At 27.6% G+C, this 21580-nt stretch overlaps 1 protein-coding gene across 1 annotated transcript in view; it reads left to right on the top strand.

Moving 5' to 3' along the window:
* The window catches only part of LOC100162825 (neurotrimin-like), a 244680-nt gene that overhangs the window by 213206 nt on the left and 9894 nt on the right, over window positions 1–21580 (top strand). The window contains exons 7-8 of the mRNA XM_029489793.1: window positions 6102–6254; window positions 8961–9008. Coding sequence (XP_029345653.1) covers window positions 6102–6254; window positions 8961–9008 — 201 coding nt within the window. The remainder of the gene's footprint in view (window positions 1–6101; window positions 6255–8960; window positions 9009–21580) is intronic.

The raw sequence follows: 21580 nt of genomic DNA on the forward strand, positions 1-21580 counted from the left end.
ATAATATTCGAATTGTATTATCATTACCTATCTTATAACAAGGTGATTATAGTTAATTATCAGCCTTAGAGTTTTCATAGGTACCTATATTTATTAGGTGTATTTTATTGATAATGCAGTTTGACCGGTGGTACACACACATGTTTTTAGCTTAAGACACGGGTAATCAACTTTATAATGGGAAATAAAATTGAAAAATGTATCATTTGCCAAAGTTATTTTTTGATATAGCGTTATGAAATCTTAATTGACGTAGATCGATTCGATTGTCTGTTACAAGACAGATCGCAGCTAGTGGCGTGTATGTAGCCGCAAAATCGATCATTTTATAATAAATCTAAACAATGTTCTTTGCGACGAGTTAAATAATGAAGTAGACAATCAGATCGGAAATAATTTATAATATGAGAACATTTGAAATATTTATATAAATCGAAGTGAAGTTTAGTATTGGCGTATTTTGCTATATCGTATACGTTAAATTACGATAATTCAATTGTCAGGCATTTGATCGATCGGAAATAATGAATTTCTAAAGAGGATATATACCTATATATAATATAATAATATAAAAGTCGAATATGGGGACGAGCTGAAACAGTGTGTGTGTACTGTGTGTAATGGTATGATTGAGGGTGCCGATAAACAAACGTGCAGGATGTGCAAGGAAAAAAATTACCGCAAGTATAAGTACATAATATTTTATTTACAGAAAGTGAGAAAAAGATAGTCTGGGGAGGGATTTAAAGAAGATTGATTACGTTGATTGGATATAATAATAATATTGTGTAATAGGTAGGTAATAACAACGAAAAAGAAAAATAATATTTATGTGCTCGGTACGTATGGTGTTTAAGTATTGTATATGCATTAAAAAAAATCGTATTTAATTTATTTATTTGGCGTGTACCTATGTTATAATATAGTGTGGAATAACTAATTCGGGATTTAACTAGTGAACGAGTGCGATAGGTACTAGTCGTGTTCGATTAACGCGATGAGTGAACGTGGTGTGGGGCGCAGACAATACGAATCGCAAAAAGAACGAAATTGTTGTAATTCGTTGGCACGACGCCTCCGACGATGCTATAATAATATCATATGCATATATATACGTATATAGGACCATATAATATATAGGACGGTCGACATGAATCATGTGATACCCGCGGAGTTGAGTGTTGAAAAATAAATAAAAATAACGATTTGGCGATTCGTATACAGTTGCCAAAAGTGGTGTATGTAGGTGTGTTTTTATATACGTAATATATACACATATATATATATATATATATATATAAATAATAATATGGGTACCTATATGTATATTTATGTACTGTGCGAAGCAGTAGGTATATACGTTTTCGAGTGGTCAATTGTAATTTTCGTATATATTTTTGGTGTGTGCATATACATATATACATACACAACGGAGGAGGTGTTCTTTGGAAAAGTGTACTGTGTATACTATTCGTCCCTCGAGAAAGTTTCTCGATCTCGTCTTTGGTTTGCTTATTCATGACTTCGGGCGAAATAAAATATCGTCGACGGTGGACACGGACTACGTCAAGCAGAAATGGCCGTGGCGATTTTAACAACTCCGATATAAAGTTGGTCATTTTTATGTCTTGCGTGTTTGTTTTGAATTTGTACACTTTTTATTTTCGCCTTTTTTATCGTTCGTTGACCTACCTATGAACGCATTTATTGTTCTAAAGTGTGTGCACCTAAATATAATGAGAAAATACGATATAAACGATCAAAGGTTTATATTATTATCATATTAAAAATACATTTTATCGTGAAAATTAAAATATTATCTGTTCAGATATCTTACAACTCTGAATCCGTGCATTTTATTTACGAAATACTTTTCTTATGACTTTAAGTAGATTATTTCACGGAAATCGTTCTCACGAGTCCTTTATTCAAATCCATTTATGTGATTTTTACCAGTGAATGAATACCAATAATATTATCATAAAAAAAAAAAACAAACAAAAGGTCACGTGTACTCAAAGGTTGATATTATACAACACTGCAGAAGAATGGATTTTAATATAATAATATTATCATATTGTACCTAGCTATATAAACATTTATCAGACAATCAATACAAAAACGTACAGCGTTTCAATTATTTTTATTATGTTAAAAACTTAATATTAACAAAATAATTACCTACTAGGTATAAGATTTAAAAAACTATTAAAAAGATTTAATGTCATGTTACTATCTATATGTTAGAGAATATTATTATAGAATTTTAAAGACAAACTTACTGGTTAAAAATACGTTAGATATGAATGTATATGATGATCAACTTACCTGTGTAACCTTTAAAATTTTAAGTACCTAACACGTTACTTTAATGCCACATAATTATTTGTATTTTGTAAGAAAGAGTATTAATTTGTATAGTATAACCGTGATGCGCAAAGTTATTCTACTTTTCTTTTCCATTATCGACTGGGAATTAATTTATTGTGTTTTATACTATCTATGTCATATATGGAACCATTTATAACACACCGAGATTTTTTATTATCTTTATAAAAATTGTATTTTATAATCCTAAAAGGATCATTTAAATTTGTAAAGTTTACAATATAAAATTTAAATTAGGTACATATTATAAAAAAATAACATTAGTCAGTACTCAGTAGGTGATATACAATTAGTTTGTGTAAAAAATAAGTATGACTGCTCAAGATAAATTAAAATATAAAACTCTAGGAAGGTACTTAGTTATAATATAAATTGTATTTTACAATACCTAGTTAATATTATATTTTTAATGATATAAAAATGTTTGACGGGTGATTGAATTCCTAAATGTCAGACGCGTATTAACTATTAATACAATATGTAGGTACAAGCATAACTATATATATTTTTATGAGTAATAATATATAGCTATATATAGCTCTATATATTACTATATAGTACATAGTGCCATATCGATAAAAATGTTAAATGGGAAACACACATTTAACACTGCTGCGTCAAATAAACTTGCAAGTGATTTCAAAATTAAATTTCTCTTATACTTAAGTTATATTCTATTATGTGATACATCTTCTCCAAATAGGACATTTTTTTTTATTATTATTATTAAACATTAAAAGCATTTAGTTTGAAATGTTTGAATGGATGACAAACACATTACATATCACTGTTTATCATACAGCGACATGTACACAATATGAACAAAACTAAATTTCTATGAAACGCGTACGATGGATTTGTGTGTAAATGCATTACATGTTGTGTAACTGCACAGTTGTATATGCACGAGCGTTGTGCATATGCATGTACGTCAAATAATAATATTATATTATTTTGTAAAGATACTTTTGAATGAAAGTTTTATCTACGCAGTGTAAATTATATCCTGTCAACCGACCAAAGTGTGCACTTTATCGTGACTTAACCGGAACACGTTTAAACAATGGGTGGAGGAGGACTTGATACACATTCGCGTGATACAAATTCATTTTTATATCACGTAATTTTATGTCGTGACGTTCAAATAAAGAAGCGAGCTGAGGAACACTTTGCCTCGTGTTTTATTAATGTTCCTACCTAGGCCCTATATACTATATAGCCGTGTGCCGTCCGCACATGTCTGTTCGGCTTTTAAGAATAATTATTTTCCAAGTGGTTGACGTTATGAAGACGTGCAACCCAAACTTTTTGACAATATCGTTATTGTTGTTACTACTGTAATGAATTATATGCTTTCTTACTTTCAAACTTATTATACACGGTCGGGAAGAGTTTCATTTTAAAATCGAACATTGTGTAACGCGACGATATATTATTACGTTTTGATGTACGCACCGCATTATCATCATCATCAACAAAAATAATGTCTATAAAAAAAACTGATATATTATAAAAATAATTTACCCATAATTATCGTTTTGGATGCATTGAAATTCGTTCACTTTTGTTTTGGGGTTTTATTTTTTACTTGACTAACGACCGTGTGTTAAAATACTTGCGGAGTAAAAAATAACAAACGTGGAACATCATAATTTTATATAACCCATGCGTTTTATAATAATTTGTACGAGTGTACGAAAATATTAGAGTCGAAATTATGTTTTATCATAATGGTGAACAAGATGTGTATTATATTTTCATTTTGGGAGAAGAAACAAATGTGACACCATAAAATAACTCAGATGGAAATGTCTATATTGAGCACTTGTTTCGCTTAGCACATAAATGTAGAACAGTGTGTGTAGTATAATTTGTATTTTTAACGAAACAATGACAATTATTGTAATATTGTAATAGCCGATATTTCTAATGTGATTATTCATTCTAAACTTTTTCAAGATATCTTTGAAGTAGAAACTATGCTCGACTCTGCAGCAAGCTTTCATTGATCGAAAAAGAAATTTGAAAAAAATTTCAAGTAGATATTTCATTAGTATCCCAGCTCCATCAATAGTCAAAATAATCACAGAATATACATGAGTACCTACATGATACATGGCAATCGTACAAGATATATTTTAACCTAAACAATTATTTCCAATGATTTTTAAAATAATTAACTTCTCATATTGTATAATTTTATAATATTTATTTTCGTTTAAAACGTTTTTATTCTGAGTGGTACGAGGAATTTAATCATGTACACTGCATATACTTTGTTTTGTTTATCGGTGTTGGTGTGATAGAGCTCCAAAAGAAATTTGTCATTTAAATGGCACTTAGGTACTTTAAAGAGGAAGTTTGTTGATTTTATTTGTATTTACTCTAAATGTAAGAAAAAATTATCAAGAACGGTTATAAGTCTTAACTGAGGTCCACCAACGATGATCTATTATACGTAGGTACGTTGCGACAGTCCGTCCCATTTCGAAATATTGGAACATTTTTAATCATCATTCATATAATCATCCCTATCAAACATTTAAAATTAATACACCACTATACTGCATGCAGGATAAATTAGTGTCCTACAAACGATCTTTATACAAGCGTGTGTGTGTGTGTATTTATACTGTACAAGTATATAATATTTTTAATGTCGACGATATTACTTAATATTTAGAAATTATCATAAAATGCAATTATGATGTAATATCACTGATGACTGATGCCGTTCATTTTATTGAAATGTTGATAAAATATGTTATTTTTACGTCTTCAATGAAACTCGAAACCTTTCCATGTCATTTATTCCTTACAGATCATAAATTAACAATTGAATCTTAGAAATCTTGATGAATACATTTTACGTTGTTCAATATTTTAATATTTTAATAACATAATGTACTCTTGCACATTTTCAAGTGATCATATTTACAGAGTTTCAGACTGTAAGTCTGTAATCAAAATTGTATGAAAATATTAGTACATATTACATTAATCATTATAACATACATCTTGTCTTATTTTATTCCAAACAAATGATATGCTAATTTAGTAAGTAATTTATTCTGTTTATAAAGTCAAATCAACAACACTGGTATAAATATGGTATAGTTCACTTAGAAATCCGGAGCACTATACATACATATTGTAATATTTCAACTCGAGTACATATTTTCAAATTATAACGCTTCGTTTTCTTCATATTACTATAATAATATATATGAACAACCAATCGCATATTACGATGTTTAATATTATACACAGTTTTAACGTTTGAAAATCTGTACATTAAAAATGAACTTTAGAAATAGGTATACGATTAAATCAAATTATTAACAATTTAAAATCGATATAATTAATTATAATATCATATCTATCTTTGAATATTGATATCTGTATCACCTTTGATGGTATATTATTTGTAAGTATTAAATGCTAGTTTATATACAAAACTAATTTTATATACATACCATATCCATTTGATTATAATTGTACACAAGTCATAATCTAAAATGAAAAGCAATTTTGAAAAAATAATGATTTCATATTAAGTATTAAATTCATAATTGTTTCTGTTTCTCGTTTTAATAAAATTACATTAGACTTTACAAACATCGAGACGTTATAAAATTATGACCCATATTGTTTGTAACAATTTATTTTAAACGGCTAAGTCGTATTTATAAAATTCGTAATTTAATTTTCAGGAGAAAAATACGAACCGGAAGAGTTTGTCACCGAACAATATAAAACGCGAATGAAACTCACAATTAAGTCTGTTACTGCCGAAGATTACGGCACGTACAAATGTTTGTCAAGAAATGCACTCGGAGACACGGATGGCACAATAAAAATATACCGTAAGTGTATGTTTTTAAACGCAATTTTTATTTAATATTATTTTTTTACGAACCGTATAAAAATCAAATGAAACATAACTGCAGTTTATATTTATGCTCGTTAAATTGTCTATACATTCTTCAACATAATATAGAAACAAATTGGTAATACAATTGGGTATATTAAAATAATACTATAAAGTGTTTATACAGTTAACCACAGAAATATTGAGTAGGTATAGAAAATCACCCTAACATTCATTGAGTGTATTTTACTGTTTAATGGCTATGTAAAATCAAAACACTTCTATAATTCATATAAAATAGAGTATTAATGTTACGTACTTACACGTAAGAGTAAAGTACTTATCTCTTACTTAAAGTAAGAAATATTGACATTTCGTTTTATCTTTAATAGTTATAATTTCTAATGTGTATAAAAACCTACTTTTTGAGTTTTCAGAGGAATTCGATAAACATAAATCTGGTTTAAAGGAATAAAAATATCAACTAACCACGCGTTTGACGGAGGTTATACGCTATTAAAATGCCTATTTAAAACAAAAAGTCAAAAAGCGTTTAAACCAGACACTTTAATGCGCCACCTCGGATTTATTAAAAAAAAACATATTTTTTTTTGTTAAAAAAAGAGTTAATTATAATTTTATATAAAAGTTATACATCCATTAAGAATTATTAATACAAATGGTGGAAACATTGGAATTAAAAACAGTTATTTATTTATGATATACCTAAAATATTCCAATAAACTCAATAAATAAATAGATCAGAAGTGTTTAATTACCAATACGAACATTAACAATAATATTTAATGTTATTGTAATACATTATTATTATGAGTATATTAGATTTTATTTTTACAGTTGAATTAGACATCGCGTGTGCACAATCAAATTCATTATGATTTATCATTTGTTTTAATATTGTTATACCACGATCATTCAATACTCCCATAGGTTTTAATCGCGTTAACGTTGTTAATCGCTCATTTGAAATTTGCATTTTATTTTGCTATTCATAACGACTCTAATGATAATATTATACTGATGAAAATTATAATGATAGGATTTTCGAAAATAGTACGACAACGTTCAATATAAAACACAGTTAGTTTTTTTTATTTTAATTTTAATGTTGAACAGATAGGTATAATCAACTGTAATTTCAACACTTTAAACGTTAGAATTCAAGACCAAAATAAAATTTTAAAATCGTCATCGTCTTTGATTAAGAATATTTTTTAATTTCATAGACGTGCATGTATTGTACTCTGTTCTAGCCACATCATCTAAGATTTTAACTATTGCCTTAAAAAGACTAAAAGTACTTATACTTTTTAAGGGCCATATTTTGAAATACTCAGATTTATATCTCACTTCATGAATGAGTGTTCAGTGATGATACTAACTTTTTTTTCAAATGGAATTAAGTACTCTTTTTTCCATATTAATTCTTAATCGTGACTTTTATAAAAATGTTAATATATATAAATCGAAATTTGAATGAGTAGTTTTGAATTATTTAACTTTGTGTACTAAGGATAAATGGATAATATTATAGGTCAATGTTAATGGGGTTGAAAGATATGTTGGTTATGAATAACTTCCAATTTTAGTAATTGATATATGATTATATTATAATTTATAAACACGGTCCAAGTATAATAAATACTAAATTCAATATTACAATAATATATTATATTTTATAATTTTGAGTAACTGTTTTTAAGAACTATTATCCTTATAATATTATACATTTTAATAACAGAAATTACTCGTTCGAATTTCGATTTTAGATATATCAACATTCTCTTAAAAATCATCTGTAATCTGCTTAACAATATTTACAATAAAAAAGTTGGTGCTCGTTTAAAATAAAGAAATTCGTATCGTCACAGGATACTCTTTAAATGGTATAGAAATGTAAATATTTAAATATATTATGATCCTCAAGACGTATACTTAAAAACTAGTTATTAATAAAATCGGAATTTGAATATGTTATAGAACAATGGGGATGAGCACTGAGCATGCTTGGCGAATCACACTGTATAATTCATAGCATATTATGAAATAGGATATTTCATTTCAAAATTTAAATATTAAATATTATTTTATTATAAATACAATACAATTATAAGAATAATATATAAAAAAAAAACAAATTTAAAATCAAAGGTAATAAATTATAATAATCCTAATGTTAAAATACTATAAACTGATCTTCGGAATAGTTTGAAAAAAAAGAGTTAAAACCTTTGGGACTAATACTATCTACGCAATTTAAATTCTTAGCAAATGTACGAGTACCTACTAACTTGGTGTTGATTGATTTTATTTAGAGCACATGGGATTCTACTCGACTCGTTTCGATTAACCCTTTTGCAGTAGTAATGTGGCATTTCGATGTGTAAACCAATGGCAATAAACAAGTTTACACGGTTAGACACTATAATATGTAATATATGCATAACCCAGTAAAAGTGCGCTAGTGATGCACATGCATCAGTAAATTGAATTTATTTCATAAAATAGTTTTTATTATCATCTCTATTTGCATCGAAAACGGTATTATTATAATATTGTACTCGCATCAGTGCGAGTATTGTTTGGTAAAACCATATTATTTTTTTCTTCATAATTTTAAATAAGCAGATATTCTTAACAATTTTTTTTACTAAAAATGTTTTTGTTTGATAAATTATAGAAGTGGCTAATAACGGCGGACACAGCACTACGCGACCCAAGCACAGATGTAAGTAACAACTTTTTATTTACTATACAACAAATACTATTATAATAATACACTATACTACAATCCAAGTACAGCAGTTACTCGATATTGATGTGAAATACGTGTGTTCATGCTTTTATTCAAAGCGTATTTACTTACACAACAATAACAATTACATTTAAAATATTTCTTTTTTTGGGCACACGTCTCGACAAAAAAATACGGTTTATATTATTATGTTTTTGAAAATCGAAACAATAAGACATAAAAGACCTATTGATGTTTTATTCGTGAGTATTGAAAAAAAAACACAAATCACGTGTATGAGATTTCAGATGTAACCTCTCTATATTATAATATATAGGATAATTCATCCAGCACGCTCACCCCACTTTTATCATTTAATAACCTATTTATTAAAATGATGTAGTTTTTTGTAATTTGAATAAACATATGATTACCTATAGGAAGTAATTGGCGGTGAGCATGCTTGGTAAATACCTCAACATACATATTAATATAATAATATACTATATATTATACATAACCATGTATAAAGAAGATTAATGGATATAAAATGGATTATTATTTTATGGAAAACATATTGTATGTACAAAATTGTTATTGAGACAACTCATATTTTATTTGTTAAACCAATATAAATGGATTTAATAATTGGATGTTTTACAATGTTTCAAAATATATTACGAATATGTGGTGTATCAGCTCACAAATAAAAATATTATAATATAATAAACTTTATTGATAAGTACATTTACTATATTATTTATAATATAGATAATGTTCGTTAAAAATAAAAAGTAAACAAAAGATAAACCCTTTGGGCCATGGCTAAGACAATGGAGGGAGAATTCAAGTGACTTGAATTGTTTCGTTTCACGTTTTATTTTCACAATTTCTTTCGTATAGGAGCACTCTAGGACGTACGAGCATAGTGTATTATGTAGTTACACTTGTTTTTATATAATTATTATTGTTGAAACATAGTACAAAAAATATCTCATAACGATGCTTCTGTCACACAAAACGACTACCTACACGAGATGGGGGAACAATGGTAAGTAGGTATAAAGATATAATATGTTCATACCTATGACGTACGTTACCCCCCCCCCCCCCATTAATTTAACTTTTCCAATTGTTTTTGCGCCAATAATTAGTACCCAATTCCTGTGAATTCCTGACCAGGTTTTTACAATTCCTGCTCTAACGGTTTTACTAATTATTGGCGCAAAAAAAAGATTGGAACAGTCAAATTGGCGAGGGGCGGGATATAACTATTTGATAATAAACACTCCTATATGTTATAGATATATTATAAAATATATTGTGTCCTAGAAAATTTGAAAATTCATCTTATTAGCATAAATAACCATAAACTTTTATTTGTATTGATATATTTTTTTTTTTATCGTACTTTCATACTTTTTATATATTTTTCTCTGTTCATTATAATATTATTATATTATACTATAAGGTTAAATAAAATACTAGTACCTATTTGTTATTATAATTGTTCGTACCTACCATAATTGTTTGATAAAATTGCCTTCATTCCCATGATTAATTTAATCGAATTTCTATTTTATAACAACGTCTACACGCAGTACCTATTTACATTTTCAACTTAGAAATAAAAATATATACAATGATTTATCATATTATACTATATAAACACAAGAATCGATCGGAAATGTGCACTCATTTTAGTATTATATTTTACATGTATATTAGAAGAATATAATACAAATAATGAAATCAAATCAACTCTTGTCTTATTACACTCATTACATGTAATTAGGTAATAATGTACTGTTGTAATTAAATACAGATGTCCAGTAATAATATTAATAGTTATTAGAGATACCTAATAATATTTTAAAATGCTTAAATACTTTAACTAACTAATAACAATAATTTACCTATAATACCACTTTTGTTAAATAAATGCAGTCCTGTAAAGTATTTAAGTAAAAGTTTTTGAGTAAAAGTATTCAAATACTTTTTAAGTATTGAATAACTTTTTAAACACTTTCAGCATGAAGTATTTTGAACGGTATTTTAAATACTTTTTTTTGTATTAAATACTTTTTGGTATTGAATACTTTGGTTTTTTATTTCGAACATTTTATTTTCATTTGAAATAATTGGTTGGAAAAATATTATTTTCAACTACAATAATAGAATAATAGTTTTATTTAATATTCTGTATTTCTGTGTTAGCCGAAGCCCAAAGGTTTGTGAAAATCAGATTTCTAAAAAAAGTTATTGAATAGCAATATTCCCTTTAAAACTATTAGATAACCTACTACCTATGTGTTTATATTACGATAATTAGAAACCCACTTTAAAAACCAAAAGTATTTGAAAAGTATTCCAAATAGTTTTCAAAGTATTTGAGTAGTATTTGAAATAATTTACAATTAAAGTATTTGAGTAGTATCTTAAATAATTAAAAAAAAATGTATTTGAGTATTTACTCAAGTACTTTTTAAAAGTATTCTTTTCTGGACTGAATAAATGTCACTTTGAAAAACAGTACAGTTTTATTATAATAGATAAAAAAAATAATTTATCCGCTCGTCTATTATTCAAATATACAATACTGTATAGTGAAAAAATACAAATCATTTCAAACGAGTTGCCACACTGCAAGGTCCACAGTTTATTATGCAAAAATATGAAATTTCCAAGCTGCCTTTGACACACATAATATAATAGGTACCTATATTAAAATAATATAATATTTATACGAGAACGAACGATCTCAAATTTCGTCCGTGAGAGATCGTACAATCATCAAATACCCGTTATCGCGATTCATCTCAAACACAAAAGGAAAACGTGAATGATTTTAGATCGGTTTTTTTCGTTAATTTCTCCTTGATTTTACGACACGACAGATCAGGTCCTTCCGACCCGTAACCACCACTCGGAAACATCGAAGCCTTCCCGCAGGATTTCCTCTCTGGTTTTCACCCTCGACCCTTGTCCACGATGATTGTCCTCGTAGTCGTCATTATCGCGTGTTGTCGTTGTATATAAATATACATCATCTTGGATCCTATCGAATCACCGCAACGCGGTTGTAAATTATTTATACACATTCGACGAATATATATATAATATAAATATATAGACATCTACACCTACGATATACCTATACAGGATACAGAGGACTATAAGAGGGCAACGGCTAAGGGGCAGATATTGATGGTTTCTATTGTTTTGGCCGCACACGTCCGAAATAAAGCGATTTAGTCTAGAATATGACTGGTGTACGTTTTTGGTTGAGCGAGTGGGTAAGCGGTGGTGGGTAGGGCGCGGTTGCAGTTGAATAAAACATTTCGGCGGTCTCGATCGTTTCCATCGCGATCTAATGGGGTTTTCAAACGCGTTCCCTATATATAGGCACGTGGCAGTGGTGGTAGAGTATAGATCCATGTAGCGCGCGCGCGTGTGTGTGTGTGTGTGTGTGTGTGTGTGTGTGTATGTGTGTGTGTATGTGTGTGTGTTAGAGAAAGACCTCCCCGTCGAAATTATCGAGGGAATCGCCCGAATTATACAGGTCTCGTTGTTGCTGAGGTGCGAGAAAAACGAGTTTTTAATTTTCACTTAAGCCCTCGTGGATTGCTGCATTTAGCGGCTTAGCGAAATAAGACGTGTAAAATGTGTTTGCGTATCACAACTAAGTCCATTATTATCAATTTTTTTTTTTTTTTTTAATTTAATTTTAATTTTAATAAACGCATTTTTTGGCTATCGCTCCTGCACTTAATGGCCATTCAACCAGTCAGTTGCGTTTTTTAGTTCAATTTTTACTCGGACAAAGACGCGTTGGTTTATTTTAGAATTTAGAATAATTTCGGCATTTCTCTTCACCGAGTCATATAATAGAACTGCGATTCCCAAAGTATGTTTGGCGGAACCTGAGGGTTCCAAGGTTCCCCTATAGATGTATGTGAATATTGAAAAAATTATTTTACATTATACTTGGAAAAAAAGTTCACCTAAATAATAGTAACTAGACTATAACATTTCTATAAAATATTTGTTTTATACAAACATCGCGGTTCCACGAATAACGAAACTTTTTCCTTAGGGTTCCGTGGTTGTAAAAGTTTGGGAACCGCTGTAGTAAATACACCTTACACCTAACCTACACTGTTGTACTAGTACCAACGTTCTAAGACCTGAATATATTTTTCATATTTACAAATTTGTAATTGTTTACGCAACTATAATATATCAATTTTTAATAGATTAAGGCCTACATACTAAACGTAAGCTAATTTTCTATTTCCAACTAACTCTTTTCCACTAAATTTTTTTGTTATCTTCAATTTGGTGACATTTTATTTTATTATTTTCTACTCATAAAAGATAAAATTAATAACTGTAATTAACTAAATTAAACACCAGCTACTAGATTACTTCTATTTATTAATTATTTAATTATCGTTGAAAAATGCACTCATTTTGTACTTTATTTTTATGGACTTTGTTGGTCCTATTATGTAACGTTTTGTTTTTAATTAAAATAACATTTTTAGTTTTAAACAAACTTAATATAGGACATAGGTAAATTTATTTTATTTTATCATTATTCTGTATACGTAAATGTATTGTGAAATATGTATAATTTAGACAGAATATATTATTATTATATATTTTATTGGTTAAGTTACCTACCTAGCTTGTGTAAGTGTTTACTCAATACTGTGTATAGATTATACCTAGATACATTAAACTATTGCTTCTTGAATATTATGATAATCTGCGGTGTAAGCGAAATTGGTCATGACTCATGAGGCTTTACAATAATCTTACTCCGTGTATGCCATTCCATACATACCTAAAACGTATCCCAAATCTTAATATTTAAACAATATGGTTGAGCGAATGATTAATTAAATTCTAAATGTTTAACCACTATCATATTATATTGAACAGTTTAGCAAACGTAAAAAATAGACTGAAAAACGACACTGCCTTACTAAATTAATGTAATATTTATATTAAAAAAGAAAATATACGATGATAATTAATAATTAATTGAGCGTTGACACATTTTCACTAATACAGTGTTTTAATCAGTAATGGTTTATAGAATTATATTCTAGAAACTCAACTTTAAAATTAAAATTATAATTTAAAATCTATGTGAAATATAAATAAATGTAATTAATAATAATCGTCAATTATCGGCAAATACAATTTAAAATCTACAATAATAATCTAATAAAGTTTACAAAAACTTTGCATTCTAAAAAGTAACTTTCTAAAATGTTCCTATTTTTCGTTTTAATATTACGTGTAAATATATAATGATTTATTATTGTTATTATGTTTATTATCTATTTATTTAATTTGTATGGATTACACTTCTATGCATTTTTACTTAATATTATATATTATAACATAATTGAACATGATAATTTATTTGTCTATCAATTGAATGTTATAATCTTAAGTTAAAAAAAATTTATTTCAAACGTTTTTGTTTCTAACTTAATATTTGTTTCCATAAATATACGTTTATGTTTTTAATTAGGTGTATTTATGAAGTTTAGAAACGATTTATAAACATTGTATTTACACAAAACGATATATATAGTGGTACTTATTTAATTAATTAAATTTATTACTGTAAACAAAAGTTAATTTTTCTTTCGTTTTAATTTCTTTAGGAACTTAAAGAACTAGAACGATTATAATACATTCAGGCGTTACTTATAGTACCTACTTATTAAAAATAACTCTATATCATATACTATATATTTATATGTATAAATGTATATTATATAATAATACATATTATGTAGCTTAATTATTTTGTTTTTTTTTTATTGAACTAAAAAAAAAACATCAACAACAAAGGTTATTGGTTTTTGATTTTAAATAGTATCAGATAACATAAAAATTGGTTACTTATATTGAACAGTTATAATATAACAGTAATCTTAATACTGGAGTTCAATATTATAATTTATAATAATATAATAACCATAAATTCATAGTTAAGTTAATTTAATATGTAAAATACACACAGTATAACATTATCGTACACCTACATTTATTAAATGTTATTATATAAGCCAGATTTTCTTATGAAGGTTATCATATTATATTTGAAGTGTTTTCGGTGTTTGGTCTTAATGCTTCGTCCATGTTGGGAGGGATGTTATATTTTTTGAGGTCATTGATAACCTATTTATAGCACTTTGTTATCATATGTGTAAATGTTAGGGTAACACCACAGGTTTTATACTGGGGAAGTTGCTATTTAACCATTAAAAACTTGTATTTTACCTTATATCAGAAGACGATTAAATAAAAATTTTTCTCATTTGTTTAGATTTGTATTTTTGCCAATTATGAATTGTGTTTTTGATTTCTCTGAGTTTAGTCTGTTGTTTCCACCAGTGGGTTTGCCAAATAAAATGGATTAAGTTTTCTGTTTGGTTTTTAACATCGGAATATTATGAGATGTTTAGAAGTTGTACATCTGCCATTTTCTTGCCTTTAATATTTATGTTACCAAATAAAGGTGATATATTCTGTACCCCTGCAGCTTTTAATTCAATGATTATTTTTTTATGTGTGCATTTTATGATATCTGATGTGAGTGATGGGTTATTGTGCTATCTATTATTATTGGGAAGATGATCTCTGGCTAATAATATAATAATATGATTGGGGGCAATGGTGGCCCTACTCAGAAGATAGAGTGTGCGGGCAGTGGTGCCATGGACTTCCGTACACTGCACACGGCACACACGGTTATTTTTATTTAACGAAAAAATGTATAATATATCAATAATAGTTTAAACGAATGAACTCAACTTCCACTGAACGTTACAAGTTTGTATCACCACAGGATCCTAATTTAGTAGTATAAAAAACTTAAGAATTTGAAAAAATTGTTTTTATAGGTGTACCTACTACCTATACATTAAATAATTCCATAACTGCATTGAGTATTGAAGATAAAGAAATGTGGTTGAACATGATTGGTGAAAAGAGAAAACCCTGTATAGTGTATACTGTACATAAGTTTAATGTGCTATTCTATCTTAAGATAAATAAAAAAATGTATTTTTAAATTTAAAAATATTGAAAGCAATTTGATATTCGTTATTTATTTTAAATTCATTTTATTTTCAATATGATACTAAATGTTTATTCACAAAACTTGGATCACTCCATATAAAATACTATTTTTTTTTTAATATAGCTTACCTACCATTAATGTTAATGTGAAATTAAAATAAAAATAACAAATAATAAGTTTACAATTTAACTTTGAAAGTAAATATTAGATAAATAAATATTAATTTGTTAGAACTCATTTCCGTTAAACAATTTATTTACATACATATAAAAAAACTAAAATTAGAATAGAAAATAATTTCGTTTTATTTAAATTCTTATTGAGTAAGTACTTGAGCATTGCTATTTATTTTTGGAATAATTTTATCTCAATCTTAATCAAATGCGTCTTCAAATCATTATGCTTTAAAAATCACAAAAATTGACAAAAAACTACCTATTTCACATTAAAAATCATAATACATGAAACTACCCACATATAACAGTTAAAATCTTACCGATACTCAGAACGGGTACGTATCTAAGGCGTTTGTTATCTTTATTTATAAAACGTTTATATTAATTAATTTGTTCAATAGCTATATTATAATAGATAATATATCAATATAATTTACTTCCCCCATTCACCCAATTTGAACTGTTAGTTAATTCATTAGATAGGTACTCATTTTAATAATAAAAAGACATCGTTTGTTATAACTTATAAGACATATTTTGTCCGTTGTCAAAAAAACCACGAAAATGTTTTTATATAAATATAATTAGTATATAGAATTCTATATTACTTATATGTAATATAAATGTGTTTAAATTATTACTTTAATAGCAAATTAATCGCAAACTTTAATCGCAAATTAAGGTATTGCTGAAAATTAAAATTTTAGTAAAACTAGTAAAAGTGAATCTAAAATGTGGGAGAATAATAATATGTAACTCACCCATACCACATAATATTTATAATGATAAAATATATTGAAATTTTGAATTTATATGCTTCGAACATTTTCCCAATAGTTGCTTTTATTATTAATTATTCATAAAAGTTTACAATTGTGTGTAGGTACACTGGAATTCAAATTTATGGTTTATTTTATTATTAAATATTTACATATAAACGATACTTAAGAACTTATGTTTTCCAGAATTTATACTTAAATTATTTTATTACGTTGAAGTATGCGTCATATTTTTTATAAATTAATAAATAATTAATTAACAAATAAAATAATTAACTGTTGTTGGTTCCTTTGCATAAATTATGAAAATTATTAAATGTATAGATGATATCAAAAGTTTGCCTAAAACCATAATAAGTTATAAAATTTGCTAGCCAAATTAGGTACATCGTTAAAATACACAAGAACTATCATAATATAATAATAAATTAACTATTAACCAATATAACCAAAACAATAAGGTTTGAAATAAAATAAAACAGATAAACAAACGCATCTCAAAAGTGATAGTAAGATTATAATAAATTACGATAATTATTTTTGTTTCTAAATAATACTATTATAGCAGGTATAGACTTGCATCATTATTAAATACTTAATTTTCGATATCCTATTTTTTAAATAATTGTGTCAAAAATGGATAAGTTTCACAATAGTGAATATTCGTACCTAACTGACGTCTTTTCGTTTTAATCATATTAATTTTAACAACCCAGAAAAATATGATATTAATAATAAATAAATATTTCAAAAATAACGTTATAGTTATCTTAATATTATATTTACAGTACATACCTTTGTAAAATATACATCTATATCTCTATATAATAATATAATATAATAAGGCAGTATATTAGTATATGGACGGAGAAAAAATATATAAATATATTATTCAAATGTTGCATTTAAAAATGTATTATTCATACCCAATGACAATATTTTTTTATTTTTATACAATAAATTTAAAATAATGAATACAATTAATATAATATAATATACATTTGAATATTATTTTTTCTTTTATATCCTTTATATGGTTTTCTATCGTATTTAAAATATATTATTTACATACAAAAATATTATTAGCAATATACAATTTATATGAGTCACAACCATTTTATTTGATTATTTTTATGATGATATTCATTATAGGTTTAATAAATCATTATATTATATATTTATATTAAATTGGTGTATATTTCTATTTCGTAACGTATCTATTGTACACGTTCAAGTTTGAACATCAACGTCTTGTCATTTTAGCAGCAGAACTTGTTTTGTATAAGCCACATGGGCATCAGAGTACGAGATATTTAGGTGCGCCTAATATAATAATTGTTTGATAATATTTCACTAACAAATGCGTAATTGAATAGGTATAGCATTATTGAGTTTATAACCTCGTTTAATTAAAACTTTAATGGCATTCACATAATAGGTACGTCAACGTTACAAATATCAGGTGAATAATATACAACAAGTTAACGTTGATTCCCCCCCAAGGAAATGAGTTTCCTGTAGGAGTTCTAAGTTACATCCCTAAAACTTTTTACAATTAATTATATATGTATTTTAATACGTCAAAGAATTATTCTTGTTTGAGAAATATTTTTTAATATACCTTTTTAATATAAAAACAACATATTATTATATAGACCTATATATGTTATATATAAATATAATGCGAACTAAATTGTCTGATAACTGTTAAAAGTTGTACCTACTTTCATCTTTCATCTTAACATTTTGTACAACTTTTTACACAATCACTGATATTATTGCCAATGCGTAGTCTTGTTATTTATCATAATCAAAAATAAATAAACGAACAACGCGAGTGAATTTCAGCTACAACGTTTTTCAACAAATTATCATTTGTTTTGAAATATTCTTCAACAATTTTCAAAATTGCGTTTGTGTTCTAATAAGTTAATATAATAATTTGTATGGCTCCATACGATATGATCCACTGAGATTTACCATTTTCCAGTGTTAACTACAAAATAAATAACAACAGGAAAACATTACGGATCACCTTAGTCCATGTAATAATGGGTATACTGCACATATTAGCTATCAGCTATTCAAACATTTTTCTCGGCTGATTGCTGTAGGCAACAACTATACTATTATGCTATGTAAACATAAAATCGTTTTATTAAAGTGCAGATAAATACAAGTGAATACAAGTGAACACAGTATTTATTTTAATATTTGGTGGTTTATGAGGTTTAGGACATATTCATGGCAACTAAGGTTAATTAGTCGTGTCCCATGATGAAATACTTTGCATTCTCAATTCAGAGAGAAATAACTTGAAAATGTTATATTAAATAAGGTTAAAAAATTGTATACTTAATTGCATAATAATATAGGTATTTCTATGTTTATTTAATCACGCAATTTATTGAACAGTTTTGAAAGCGTTCAATAATATTATTTTATAGTTTATGCGGATTGCACGAAATTCCTTTGCTCGTAACTTATATTTTTGATACTTCATTGACGACAATCCTTCGTCAAACATTTCGCGTAATAACTATAATTTCACAGTGCGACGAATTCACGTCATAGTACGTATTTATTGCTTTAAAATAATATTACGTTTATCTCTTTTTACACTCACACGCGTGTACGATTTACCTGCCTATTGCACACGTATATGACGTATACACCTCCGCGTATATATTTATAGGTATACCTACCTGTCTACGTTTCACAAAAATATAATAATATTGTGCACATTGTAGGCACATAAATAAAAATTACATACACACACACGTGAGTTCATCACCGGCTGTGTAGCTGTATCATTATATATATACATAATATATCGTTACGCACGCAGTGTGTGCACAAGTCGCACGTTCCAACCCATTCCGGTTCGGTTGCGACGTCCGTATACAATAATATTATTATGTTCGATGTGCCTATGTTTACCCAGATTAAAGTGGTAAATGGGTAGTGGTTCGTATGTTTTTGCCCGTGTCGCGTGCAAATCAAATTGTGCATAGATCGCGCGACCCGATAGATGTATAATAATAATATGATGTTCCCATACCTATATACACACAATATTCTGCAGTGGCGTCCGTCGCCAGGGGCGGCAGCAGGGTAGTTTTGCCGGAGGTGAGCGGTAGAGGGGCGTGAATGGTGTCGGTCGGTCGGAAAACGATAAATAATAAGAACGCAAATACGGCCGGCGACATACGTCTGACCTAAAATGATACGGTACGCGCGTATAATATGTACCGAATTGAACGGAGCCAAACTATTATTATTGTCGAACGTGGCCGGAAGTGTGCAGGGGCTGTCGTTATACCGAAGGGGTGCAGGGCGGTTAAAGACACACACACACACACACAGGTCACACAGGAAATCATAATTTATTGCTTTTCTTTCCATAAGTTTTTTTATTATTATCATTTTTTTTTTTTTCATGTCCCTCGTTTGCTACCACCAATCCTCCACACACACACACACACACACACACACATTTTGGAATAATAAAATAAATGGAAAATATCATATTAGTACATACACAATACACATATTACATTATATACTTATAATATGTGTGTACAATCGTCAATGGCACGTGATGTTTGTACGCGCGTGTACCAGTGCCGTTGTGGTCGTGTCGCGTCCCACCTCATAATATAATGAGTATAGCGGCGCGATTTGTCGTCGTGTTGATTGATTGACGACTCCGTTTGTTTGTTATTTGTACATTTCGCATTGCGTAGATTGCTATTATTGTTACTTCTATTATTATTATTATCATTGAAAAAGTCGGGGTTTTTTTTTCTAATTCATTGTCGATCCCTTTTTTTTATTATTATATTAAAATATGTATACGCGTACCTATAATCTATATAATAATTTATGACATGTATGTTTGTGTGTGTGTATGTGTGTTGTTTCAATAATTGTAAAAATTACCCTCCCCGTCGGCGTTGGTGACTAAAACTAATAATGTTTTTGAAAATTTTTTACAACATGTATTTTAAATTCCTCAATCCGATGCGAAATATTTTTTTGGAGTACTTCGATACTTCAAAATCGATGAAAAATTTATGAGTTGAGTATAACTTGTATTTTATAAGTATTAATAGTGTAAATTAGCGGAGTGGTACAAGATTACTCAACAAAATTTTGGTTCACTATTCCACTCGTCTAAACTATAAATACTTATAACAATTATAAAAGGTAACTAATAAGCTACTCGTCCAAAATTTGATTTTAAAAATCGAAATACTTGAAAAAATATTCTGTTTTAGAATATGAATTTAAAAATGTTTATTATTATTCAATAGAGAAAATACTTGAAAAATTAGAACGAAATCAAACAATTGAAAATTATGCAAAAGAATTAATATTTTCAAAAACATAAGTGTTTTCTGAAAGGATAAGTGTCTTATGTTAAATGAATCACCCGTATATCATATAGTGAATCGTTGATTGTCATATTTGTGATTCATTATGTATCTCGTGCATATATAT

This window comes from Acyrthosiphon pisum, chromosome A2, assembly GCF_005508785.2.
Source record: "Acyrthosiphon pisum isolate AL4f chromosome A2, pea_aphid_22Mar2018_4r6ur, whole genome shotgun sequence".
Classification (NCBI taxonomy): Eukaryota; Metazoa; Arthropoda; class Insecta; order Hemiptera; family Aphididae; genus Acyrthosiphon; species Acyrthosiphon pisum.